Raw genomic sequence first — 13,128 nt, forward strand, 5'->3', positions numbered from 1 at the left:
GTGTTCCAACTATTTCGTATTGAAGTTCAACACTGGATTCAACATTTCACATAATGCAATTCTGCTGACAATGCAGGAGTTGTTTTTTCCAGAAGACATTATCCTAGTAGCTGTCTTCTTTCAAAATACTTTATCTCTCTTCTTGCATTATCCTAGGATGATGTCCCCTGAAAGAAGAGAGTTAGGTCCAAGAAGAGAGCTACCAGGAACTATCAGCTATCTTCTTTCAGAGGACATTATCCTGGTAGCTCTCTTCTTGACAAGTACACTGAGTGCCCCTTTAAATTCAGCATCAGGCCTTGCTTCTACTCAGTTAGTTGGGTGCAGTTAGGCTCTCAGTCGGTAGAGAGCAGCAGTCAATCTACACTCACACAAGTGCTACATCATGATGCTTATACAGTTCTACCTTTTCAAAATGATCAACACATTTTGCTTAACTCATCAAACAGTTACACGTTGCCCTGACCACCAGGCTGGAAAGATACGTTATTTAAAGTGAACACACCACAGAGACAGTGCATGAGAACATCTCAAAGACACTTGTTGGGCGTGTCCTGTTTGTTCCACCCACAGAGCGATGTGTTTGGAGGTGTTGTTGTGGTCGACTGACAGAGAGTAAATATCTCACCTCTGCCCTGAGCACCGTCAGTACCATGACACCACCATTCAATGCCATTAAAGTAATCAGAAATACTCAGTTTCATGGTTTGAGTCAAAATATACATTTATTTAGAAATTGCAGAATTTCAGCTTTACCAAATAAGTAGGTCAGCTTTTCTTCATTTTAACTACATATTATGATCATATATTATATATATATATATATATATGTGTCATTGTCACAAAAGTGTTTCTCCCATCCCTCCTCTTCCTCGATCAAGTTGAGAACTATGTAAGCTTTGGTGTTTTGTATCTCTTAACTTGATCCTCTCAAACACTCATGAAGCCAGTGATAACTTTACAAGTCCTGCAGTCAACAGAGTATTGTGAAAAGATTGAGAAAAGAAAAAAAAAACTCTGAGTTCCCGCTCTGGTCAATCTCGCATACATAAGTTCAGCCCCAGTGGTTTTGTCGCCCTCCTCTCCCCCCTGCCCCCCCCTGCCCTCCCCGCCTGACAGGATGTCTTTGTGGTCTTATTTGTGACGCTCTTTGTTTGTCCCAGTCGCTTCACAATAACGCCTCCGCTTTTTCAATTCTCCATCTCATGCATATAGTTATAAACTTACATGTGAATTAACAGGTAAAAAGCCACAAATAGAACACATAAAGTCACACTTTATACAAACAAACAAAAATGATAAAAACAAATGCATCGATACAGTACATTAAGCTGTGAGGGAGGAGGAGACAAGACTATTGGGGGCCGAGCTTTACCTTCTCTTCTCTGCAACCGCATGTTGTTCTAAAAGTTGCCTCAATGTTTCTGTATATCTTTGGGTAAGGGTAAAAAGAGACTTTAAAGTTAACTGACCTGCTTCATGTCTTAATGCCAAAAGCTCAGTGGGAAAAAAACATGTATCTGCTGCTCAATGTGGTGCTCTGACCCATTTTCAACTATTGTGACAAACAAATAGATAGCAGAAAACCTCATGTGTAAAATGTACCGTATCCTGTTGACACAGGGCAACAGGGCAGTGTCCACGTGTTGCAAACCCACTAACAACATGCTCTTTCAGTTGTGTTTGAAGAGATTGAAGTGAGATGAGAGTAATGTAGTAATTCCATGTAACTTCTCTCCGGCCAACCTAAATTGACATGAGTTTGAAATCACTCGTGGTTTGAATGTGGGACGGTCTAGTAATGATAAAACATAATGTGTAAAGTTGGTAAATCCATTATGAGATTTTATTTTTATTTCCAAATGTTCTAAATTGACTGAATCATTTCAACAACAGTCATTTGACAAATCAGCTCCAAATGACAGCTTTCTAGATATTAGCAGCCTTTCTCGCAGCAGGTCTGTGCGGCCCTTTGTGCTGTGGAACGAGACACTGCAGGTTTCCTGTCCTACAAGAAGGTCAAAAGACACGCTGCTTTCATCAGTCAAAGAAACAAAAAAATCTTGTCTCTTCAGCAGATGACCTGAGCAAAAAGGGTTCTCCACACACACGCTTTTGGGAAATTCAGCACAAAAACAAGCTCCAAATGACATTCAAAAGACATTGAAGACAAAAGAGTTTGACAAGCGGCCAAGTGCTCAACATGCAAGGCTTTTAGCGTGCAGGGCTGCTTCTTCTTCTCATTGTTTGCCACATCTGACTCACATTCTCCAGAAAAGGAGGATCTTTTTACTTGTTTGAGAAACAGCGACAATTGGGCCGTCTTATTCTGTCACTTTGCACGACTCAGGAAGTAGCTTCGGGTTGAAGGGAGAGGAGTGTTGGTCAGTAGTGACTCATCTCTACTGCGTCAACAACCGTAATGCTTTCACCTCATGTACAGACCACAAACATCAAACGACTTATTTGAATCAGACACAGTAGCCTGCCTCTGCTTGGTAAAGTCTACTGCATGAGTAGCTTTATTTTCACTATGGTGGATTATATTTCATCCGTTTTTCTGAGAATTGCAATTCGATTGCACCACACTGAAACCAACAGTCTAAAATGGTATGCTCCAGGAAATGCTGACAAAAGTTTGTATGTAATTCGTAGGCATGATAAATCATTAAGATATATTCCTTTCCAATCTTATTCATCACTTTATCTCACGTTACAGTAGTAAAATCCCCTACCTCAGCATGTAATGTGACAAGCAAAATATAATGTACAGTAGCAATGTTAGCTCTGTCACTGTCCACACCTCAAGGCACTTATATCAGTGATGTGTTGTTAGTTTAAGCCACCATAGATGGTGAAATTGTCCAATTATTGCACTAGAACTACTGTACTACTCATTACTGTGAGTTTTGAGAGTCTGGTCATTTTTAAAAACCAGATGAAAAAGAAACAGCTAATGCTAGCTAGCCCCACTCTTTTCTTAAGTGTAAGATGAACACAGCACTGATCATGCCCTGGAGACTCTTCCACAGCTTACATTGGAACATCCTAGGGCGAACCCTTAAATGGAGCTTATTTAAATCAGTAGGTCGTAAAAGTTGTAAAATGCATTAATTGCTATTTTTCTTTCTCTGTTCATGTGAATGAACCCAAGAACGAGGCTGGATCATAGACTGTGTATAAGAAGAGACGTAGTCATCGTGATGTCACACACTGGTTTGTGGATTGCCGCTTTGATGCCTTGAGTTTGGATGATTTGGCCGTCGCCATTTTAGAATACAGTCATCACCATCTTGGCTATTTGCAACCAGTGAACAGAAGTTACCATATTTGGAATGCGGAAGAGTGATGTAGAGACGCCGTATACGTCTCTGGTAGCGGCAGTGACCTGTCAATCACTGTAGGCCCGCCCTAAAGCATACAAGAACATCATGCTGTGTTGAAGAAGACTTGACACTATCAATTGAGACCATAAACTGTGTCCACAATGTTTACTTAGGGAATAAATAAAGTGAGAAGTAGGGTCATTTTCTCATAGACTTCCATACTATCAGACTTCTTCTTGTAACCAGAGGAGTCGCCCCCTGCTGACCAGTAGAGAGAATGAAAGTTGAAGACACTTCCGCATTGGCTTCACTCGTCAGAACCGGAGGTTGCCGCCTGGGCTGGACCAAGGGCTGGGAGGCGGGGTTAAAGGAAACGCTAGTGCACCTTCTCTATGGGCCCATAGATGCGGAAGATCGCCATGAAGATCTGGGTACTTTTGAACTGGAAAGTCAAACTTTTTTGGATTCATACGCCACTGAGCTACTTCCATAGGAATAGGAATGAACAAGGCCCCGCCTCCAACGCTGTATCCAGCTCTCTTTGTACATCCTACCTGCTACCGGTAGGAAGCTAGGCTAATTAGCTAGCTAGCTTCCACTTTTTGAGTGCAATACAAACTTTACAGCACAATAGCTGCTCCCAACTACTAAATCACTAATGGTATAAGGTTATGTGTGTGTAGGGGAAAAGGGGAAGAACATCAACAATCATGTCTCCTACAAATGCCAGCCCTCAACACTGGTGGTGGATGCTAACTAAGCTGCAGTATAATTTTTAGTATATATTTCCACACACAAAATATAAGGGGAATTCAAATTTCACTTTAAGTTGAGGTATGTCCCATGTGGGGCAGAAGCTAATGGGAAGCATATCAACACAGGATGTGCTATTTGTATATTTTACACATGATACAATAGGTTAAAATGAGAGCTTTTAGATGCTACCTCTTCCCTTTGTTTTTCCTCCTTTTACCAACGCTGCACTTGGCATTGACGGCTAACCATAGCATACAACATAACACCTTGAAAACAAGTTAAAAATAGTACAGTAGAGAGCAGTAAAGCAACACTGAATCAGATCCAATTCATGACTAGAAACACAGAAGAGGACAGAAAAAAAACAATGACTCTGTGCAACATTGTGGTCAGTCTTCATATGTGGTTTCCTCTAAACATTGGAACAAAGTCCACATCACTGGCATGAAGGGAGCTATAGGTTATCAAAATGTACCTAGCAAGTAAAATGTGTTGAATCACTCGACCACGATTTCTAATTTTCTTTCTACACCTCTTCCACACACTCCCTTTGAACCCACCTAACCGCAAACATTCCCAAACATACACTTCCACAAATAATTATATCTGTAATCATATAAGCACATCTGAATCTACCAAATTGAAAAAAATCCTCTCTAAGCACTGTGTATATCATGGAGAACAAACACTGATGTGCACAACGCCTCTATCCAAAAAAAAGGTCCTTTTCATGGCACACAAACATGTTGTTACAACTTCTGTCCTCCAACACTGATGTGACCAAAGAGACCAAATCAACCTAAATTACACCTCTGATCACCTGAACAGACTCAACTATTGCAAAGGGACAAATAGCAGGACTCTAAACCAAACCAGTCAGCTTAGCCAATCACAAACAGCCTCCGTCTCCTATAAGGGTTGGCTGCGTCCGTAAACACACAGGCTACAAACTGCAGAGCTTCAGGGATGATGCCACTTTGTATTTTTCTTGTGCTTCTCAGTCAAATCTGTGAGTATTTTAAACCCTTTTTCACTGTTTCTATATGCATGAATACAATTTGAAGAGAGAGAGATGAGGTTTTAAAGGCAGAGATAATATAATCGTATGCATTTTTCCTATGCAGGTCAGGTGCCAGCTGTTAACAAGACCTCAAGTATAACTCAGGACAGTGGGGTCATAACAGCTAACGTTGGGCAGAATTTGACTTTAAAGTGCTTTTGTCAGGATAATGCTGTTACTTTCCTCTCTTGGTACCAGCAAAAAATGGGAGGCAAACCTCTCATTATATCAATTGGGATGCGAAAAACAGAGATGTCCATCTCCCCCGCATATAAAAAGAGGTTTCGAGTCGCAGCACAAGGTGATGAAGGTACCAACCACCTCGTAATCGAGGATCTTCGCCTGTTGGATTCAGCAACATATTACTGTGGGTGTTTAGAATTCAACACAATTGAATTTGGACAGGGAGCTTTCCTACACGTCAAAGCATCACCATCCAACATCCGCGCTGTCGTCCATCAGCCGGCGTTGGAGCAGCTTCGGTCGGGAGACTCTGTTAATTTGAGCTGTACAGTGCATGCTGGAGCATGTGCGGGGGAGCAGAGCCTCTACTGGTTCAGACATGGTGCTGCTCAGCCTACGGTCATTTATCGCCATGCGGACGAGTGTGAATATCTCCCCAACGTCGAGCCTCACGTGAAAGATTGCACTTTGAACCTCACTTTGAAGTCTGTGAGCTCCACTGATGGAGGGATGTACTACTGTGCTCTGGCCTCCTGCGGTGAGATTGTGCTTGGCAGTGGAACGAGAGTGGAGATTGTAGGTAGGTGATAAAAGCTGATGATTGTTTGTTCCATCCTGCTCATGTTTAAAACAGACATTAAATGAACCATATTTATTGTATATCCATCAATATAAATATATCAAAAGGATATGAAATGTGTTCTCTTCACCGCATGTTAGGAGGTTCTACCAAAGTCCCTCTTCTCCAGGTGTATTGCCTGAGTGCAGCATTGGCCGTTTTCATTGCAGTGCTGCTTGTCTTGGCTTCCGCCATGTACAAGTTGAAAAAAAAGACTTGCTCTGTCTGCAAAGGTAAGACTTTCAGAATAAAAAAATTAATAAATGTATTGATCCGGCGTGATGATGGATGTCTTGATTTTCAGGAGCTGTTTCTCACCTGGCATGTTCTGCAGCTTCTGACGTCGTGGTAGGTGAAACTACTGTATGATCAAATAAATTCATAGCTATAGAATCCCTGCATACAATTTTAATAACAGATATTTCATGTTTTCTTCCAGTACTGTATGTCTCACATAATTTGTTATTTTGTCATTACCAGAACCAAGATGCAGAAATCTATTATGCTGCGCTGAATCTGAACAGAACAAGTGAACGGCACCGTCACCAGGACAACGTGGAAGATGTTTGTGTGTACTCGAGAGTAAAGAGTAGAAAACAGTGAAGTTGGACTTTGCCTTTACAGCAAATCATCTCTCTGTCCTGTCGATCACTTGCAAGACAGCATCACTTTACATGACTATATGTACAATTTAAAATAATGTTGAAAGAAAATAAAAGTTTTTTTTATGCAATGTGTGCCACTGTCACATGGATCTTCCTCCGTACATAAAGTGTAATACTGGACACAGACACAGACAGAGCACACTCATGAAAATCCCCTACGATCTATTAATATCTTCTTTTGCCAGATACGTATGTTGCACCTTTCAATCTACAGCCAGCTCTCACCATTCACCGTTCACACCTGTGGTGACGGTGGTGGGAACTACAGTATAAGTTTCCATTGGTGGAAACACGAGTCCTAGCAGAGCATGAACACAGGAAGACCGGGCCGTAGCTTCCAGGCCACAGAGTCATGCACTTCAGCGAGCCTTACATCTTACAGAACTTTGTCAAAAAACAAGCATCGTGTCTTAGATGCTGTGCATAAGAAAAACTAAAAAATGTTTACATACCTACAACTCCCAACAGTCCAGATTGATGTATTAGCTCATGCAAAGACTGGTCTCAGTGAAGCTTTAAATTCAGTCAAAGTGCTGTTTAGTCAGCGCTTTTTAAGTTTTCTGAAACTACAATTAACAGAAACTATCATCACAATCATTTTCCTGTCTCCTAGTTGCACTACATATCAATACTTGTAATTTCATCTATACCAGCGCTAAGAAATGTCTAAACAAAATATATTGTAAACATACTACTATCAGGAGATCAGAGGTCAATGTTAAGTTGCATGTGACCCAATAAGAGCAACCATTGCATTTTTGCTAAAATGTGTCTTTTATAACTGATGAATGAAAACAGTCTGTGATCAGTATGCATGTATGTATTTATTACCATAGTGCCAGGGAGTTAACACATGTGGCTAACATGTGTCTTCTATAGTCAATAAGAAACTAAATGGCTAGATAGACCAAACAGTAATGGGAGCAAGGTGAAGAGGAGGGGTATCTACAGTCCCTCCTCTTCACAACACATTCCAACCACAACTTATCTTTGACAGTGTTATCTTAAAGGGACAGAGTGTATGATTTGGTGGGATCTAGCAGTGTGGGGTATTCAACCAATTGAATACCCCTCTACTCACCCCTTTCTTTCCAAGACTGTGGTAACATCAGCCGCGAGTACAAAACGGTGGGGACGGCGTACCCCCTCACTCAGAGGCCATCCTCACCATAATAGCACTACTTTAGGAGCATCGGAAGTCAGACGGTGGCTGAAGGCGCCGCAGTTTCACAAGCGGCTCAGAGAACACTGACCATGTGGTCATTTAGAGTCCTCTCTGATTGACCAATCAAACACAGTAGAGAACATATACAGATTATCTGAAGTCACCCCGGCAATTTAAATGAGATGACTCCTCCGATGTTTGCATTGTATGTGTCATGTCTGCCCTTAGGGAGAATGGGTAAGTTGTAGGTTTTGTAAGTGCATTTTGTCTCTTTATTTTCTGCAAAGTTACACAGCTACTTACTACTGCGCAAGCAACTTTTTGATCAAATGTAATGAAAACAATGCTGTAAGCTCTGCAGATGATGAAGAATCTCTTGTTTCGGTGTGTTTCTTGAGTGGAGCTTTAGCATTCACCACCATCCTGGTTGTTTCCCTGGCTTAAGCAGTATACACAATGTTCAAGACAAACAGAAACAAATGTATGTGAAAGGGAAGAGAGCAGTAAAGAACTGAATGAGAACCATAAAATATAGTACATTTTAATAAAGGCTTTTGTTATTTTTTTTCACAACCAGACTCTCAAGATAGATCCTTAGCTGCCTCGGCTCCCAACACAGAGGTGAGTATTTTCAAAGTGTGGTTCCACTAACAGGAGGGAAAATAGAGCATGAGGATAAACAAAAAAGAGCAAAGAACAACACTTCTACAATATCCAGTTCAATGTACTACAAAGAGGACTGATTAAAGATTGTAAAACTGTGGCCGATGGTCATTGTGCAAGACTGAAGTTGGTGCTGTTGTTGTTCTGGATTTCATTATTGTTTTTTGGGGGTGGTTTCTATTATTTTGTCCACTCCTTGAAATATAAACGTCACAACAGGACACCTCTCTGATACAGTCTCAACAAAAAAAACACCTTTACGGCAATTCACTAGTTCATGTCTTATTCCCAGGGTTGCCACAACGCAATGAAAAAACAACCTCCTTTATTCTGCGTTAAGAAGGAACAAGGCCAACAGATCAACAAGACAGAGAGATGCCACCTGAGTGACTGTGGACTCCAGTGTAAGGCACCAGAGCTGGATATGTTTCATTAGTCTGTTACTAGAGGGGGCATTTTTGTCAGATTTCCCGTCCGTATCAGGTAAAGATTGACCTTGTGACAATTAAACACGTTCCTGTACAGTCAAGTCTGGTCTCTTTGATCTGATAGATGTCATTTTTCCACTCTCGCTTTACTTGTAGCCAACAATGCACAAACACCCAACCACAAATAACCGATCGTCTGTGGCGACTGTGAGCTCAGCTACCAGAGAGAGAGAGAGAGAGAGAGAGAGAGAGAGAGAGAGAAAGCCGAGAGAGCGTGCACGCCTGGAAAATGATTTTAAAAAATAAGTATCTGCTGCTAAAGGCATAAATGCCCCTGTGTTTAATGTTTCCTCCTTCAGACCACAGATGTTATTTGGTTCTTTTTTGTGATTACTTAGTGAATCAAAAGCACACCAAACTCTCAGCAACACTATATCAGAGTCAGTGGGACACACTTGGTCCAGGACGGCATTACAAACATAAAGCGTGTCCGACTCCTTCAAGTTGTGTTCATGTGTTCGGAAACATCACAGTCGGCCCTCTCACAGCAGGGCTACAGCAAGGCAACATGTCATTTATGAAGTTCGCTTTGCATGCGGCACAAACTAATGTGAGAGTAACACCCCCGAGTGTTTTTATGTCGACGTTATTCTTCACAGGCTGTTGACAGTAAATGTGCCGATTGCACACCAGACACCCAGAGATGTGAGGATCTTTTTTTAGCCTCGGTGTGGTCGGCAGTCAAAGATGATCTCTCAATGCATTTGGTCGCATACTTCTCGAGGACCCTCTGCCCTCTTTGTGGTTTCGAACAGGAAGTCTGCAGGGTTTTCATGCACGGCAGCGACACAGTACAACTCTAATGCCAAGACTTTTTCAATTAACTTACATATTAATGTGTAAACATTTAGATACTATATAACACATTTCCTATTACGATTAATCAAAGTCTGCCAGGTATTTCCAACGGATAGACAGTTGTGCTAACACACAGCCATTCTATTCACTGATGTATCAACAAAGCAGTGGCCATGACGTGTGTGTGTGTTTGGAAGGAGCTGGTGTTACAGTGAATTTACTGTTACTTACTTACTGTTACCACAAAATTAGCCAACAAAAAATATCTAATTCAAATTACTAATGTAATACGGACATACCACTGTAAAATATTTCACTATACATTTATAGTAAATTACTGGCTACTAGAGGTATTCTGAATGCAGTCGTATGTTGTGAAATGTCACAGTTAAAGCCTGTGAAGTGGTAATAATGGAAATTATTGTGAAATATTACAGATAAATATGGTGAAATCCTGGAAATAATTTATAGTGCAGGTTAAGGCAACGGACCAACATCTTCTTCCTTCTTTCGGTTAATCTTTGAGCAACCTCCTGTTGTGCCACACCATGTCCGTGTATGGTCCATGGGGAAAATTGATACATAGAATGTTGGCAAGACTTAAAGATATTATAGACACAACATTGTGTCATCACAAATGCGGGTGCTTTTTTAACACTGATGGTTTAAAAAAGACTTAAGTGAACTGAAGTGTTATGCATAAGCTGAAAGTACCTTAATGAGCTATTTTCAATAAAACTCTTACAGAACATCAACTATTAACTAGTAAGTTTCACAATAAAATACATGCAATTGCCAAAATCCCTGATCGCATATACGGAATGATAGAGTAGAGATCAGACAAATGGGACGTCTCTCTGAAGACCTGTTTGAGCTCTCTTAGAGTAATGCAATGGAGGCAGCCCTGAACATGTGTTCGTTGTTTCCAAATCAGGATTGGGCATTACTTCTTATTGGCCAATCAAACAGCGTCTTCTCTCTGAAGAGTGGAGAACGTCTTGAGATTCATTCATTCAACTTGGACTCGTGAACACGATGACATCTTCGAGGTTTGCTTTGTACCTGACTTATCTGTTCCTGGGAACAACAGGTCTGTTGTGAATGTATTTGCATTCTTCTACATTTTATATGATTACAAATGTTGCATGCAGGCATTGTGATAGACATATATCATTGAATTAAATGCGCTCTTTCTGGATCTCTCTTCTCTTCAGCTCAGATGACCAATGTGGAATCGTCAATATATGTGCGTCAAGACAGTGGTTTTTATTCGGCAGATGTTGGCGACAGCGTGACTTTGCGATGTTATTACGAAGGAATTGCAGCAAACTTTTACTGGTACAAGCAAACTCTGGGACAGAAACCGAAGTTGGTGTCTACATTTTATAAACATAAAAAAAGTGGCACTTTTCATAACGAATTTAAAAACGATCCTCGTTTCACACTCGACACAGGAAACAGTAAAAATCACATGACAATCTCCGATTTACACATTTCAGACTCAGCTACTTACTACTGTACAGGTTGCTATTCATACGATTTTGAGTTTGCAGAGGGCGCTACTGTCAGTGTAAAGGGTTCAGGTTTGAACGTCCCAGCTTTGGTCCATCAGTCAGCATCTGAGACCATCCAGCCAGGAGGCTCTGTGACTCTGAACTGTACAGTTCACACTGGGACCTGTGATGGACAACACAGTGTTTACTGGTTCAAAGACTCTGAAGAATCTCATCCAGGACTCATTTACACTGATGGAGGCAGGAATGATCAGTGTGAGAGGAAACCCAACACACAAACACACACCTGTGTCTACAACCTGCCGATGAAGAGCCTGAATCTGTCTCATGCTGGGACCTACTACTGTGCTGTTGCCTCATGTGGACACATACTGTTGACTGGAGACGAGAAAAAGTCTGACTTTGAGCGTAAGTAACATTTCATATACATCGTAGTTGTCATTACTAGCTCCTCGATGTTCTACAGCTCGGTAACATCTTCTATCATTTTGATCTGCAGATGAAGTCCACTCTTTTGTCTTGGTGTATTTCTTGAGTGGAGCTTTGGCATTCACCACCATCCTGGTTGTTTTACTGGCGTACGCAGCATTTAAAATGAACAACAGAAACCGCTGCCAATGTACAGGTAGGCTTACTGTCATTTATATTTTTAACAGTCTGTATTAATGCGCTTGATAGTGGGGCGACCATTTGAGGTTGATATGAAGAATAAAGACAACCTAATCAAGACAAGAGTGTCAGAAATCAATTACTCCCCCATGCTGATTACTACTACATACCATGAGGATATATTTATGGTTTATCCGTTGCACATCTCAAGTACAACTTCAGATTTTCAGTCATCAGTTTGAGGGAGAGTCTGTGAGATGATTGATGGAGACTTTACGCTGTTAGATGGTGCTGGTGTTACAGTATGAATTGGTTTTAGTTTGGGTCTTCATTGATTAATTTGTGTCGATAGGTACTACTCATAAAATCAATATGGTATTTTTTGTCTTTGCCAGACTCAAGATCTTCAGCTGCCTTGACTCCAAATGCAGTGGTGAGTACTTTTTAAGTATTTCAACGCTATAAATATAAATATATATATATATATATATACGACAGATATACAACAACAACAACGTATGGGGGGCTACACCTATACAAATGAATGCTATTTAGTACAATAGTTCTGAAATACAAACTGTAACTGTTTGGTCTTTTCCGCGACCTGAACTTACCCAACCATAACCTGGACTTTTAAAAAACGGTGAATCTTTGGATCTAGATTCTGCTGCATGAATTTCCACTGTGTGCACAAACCAGAACGTTTTGGAAATGTGTCACTGCATGATATAAGTGTTGCTGTTAGTGTGTTTACACATGTGTGTATTAGATAAGTGATGTGTATTGATATGGTGATTGAAAATTGAAAATATATTTCATGACCAGGATTACCAAGATTCAGACAACCTCCATTACGCCGCTTTAAGGGGACACAAGGTCAACAGATCAAGAAGACAGAGGGACGACACACAAAGTGAATGTGTGTACTCCAGTGTAAGGTGATAGAGCTGGGAATATTTCATGTCTCCCTAATTGTTGTTCAAGAGGAATGTGTCTATCAAGCTACACAAGGTCTATTATTCTGAAATAGGAGTATTGCTGTCAGATCCTTTCCTCGCAGTAAACTAATAAAACGAGTGCTTTCAAGAGCTCAACAGGTTGTGCTTCATTATTGAGAGTGTGTACATGACAGACACTGGCCACACCCGTCTGTTTAATGCCCCCTAATGACAGGGAGACGCGTCTCATTTCCTTCATTTAAACCTTGCCTCTGGTACACGGGGCACACAGGAAGATGAGCTGGAGTCATTGGGCAGCACATGCTTGTTGAAAATGAGGTTTA

General features: G+C 40.9%; 2 protein-coding genes across 2 annotated transcripts; both read left to right on the plus strand.

Moving 5' to 3' along the window:
• The first annotated feature begins 5,048 nt into the window (after positions 1 to 5,048).
• On the plus strand, positions 5,049 to 6,626 carry LOC142945895 (uncharacterized). Its single transcript, XM_076086832.1, has 5 exons — positions 5,049 to 5,082; positions 5,207 to 5,905; positions 6,046 to 6,177; positions 6,249 to 6,307; positions 6,425 to 6,626. The coding sequence occupies exons 1-5, from the start codon at positions 5,049 to 5,051 to the stop codon at positions 6,545 to 6,547; spliced, it is 1,047 nt and encodes a 348-aa protein (XP_075942947.1). The 3' UTR covers positions 6,548 to 6,626.
• Positions 6,627 to 10,758: 4,132 nt separating this feature from the next.
• LOC142945896 (immunoglobulin kappa light chain-like) lies at positions 10,759 to 12,914 on the plus strand. The gene is made up of 5 exons (XM_076086833.1): positions 10,759 to 10,813; positions 10,938 to 11,645; positions 11,737 to 11,862; positions 12,242 to 12,279; positions 12,672 to 12,914. Exons 1-5 carry the CDS (start codon positions 10,759 to 10,761, stop codon positions 12,786 to 12,788), a joined length of 1,044 nt encoding a protein of 347 aa, XP_075942948.1. The 3' UTR covers positions 12,789 to 12,914.
• Positions 12,915 to 13,128: the final 214 nt, after the last annotated feature.

The sequence above is a fragment of the Anarhichas minor genome, unplaced genomic scaffold (genome assembly GCF_050575085.1).
Source record: "Anarhichas minor isolate MPS153535 unplaced genomic scaffold, ASM5057508v1 ptg000009l, whole genome shotgun sequence".
In the NCBI taxonomy this organism is placed as follows: Eukaryota; Metazoa; Chordata; class Actinopteri; order Perciformes; family Anarhichadidae; genus Anarhichas; species Anarhichas minor.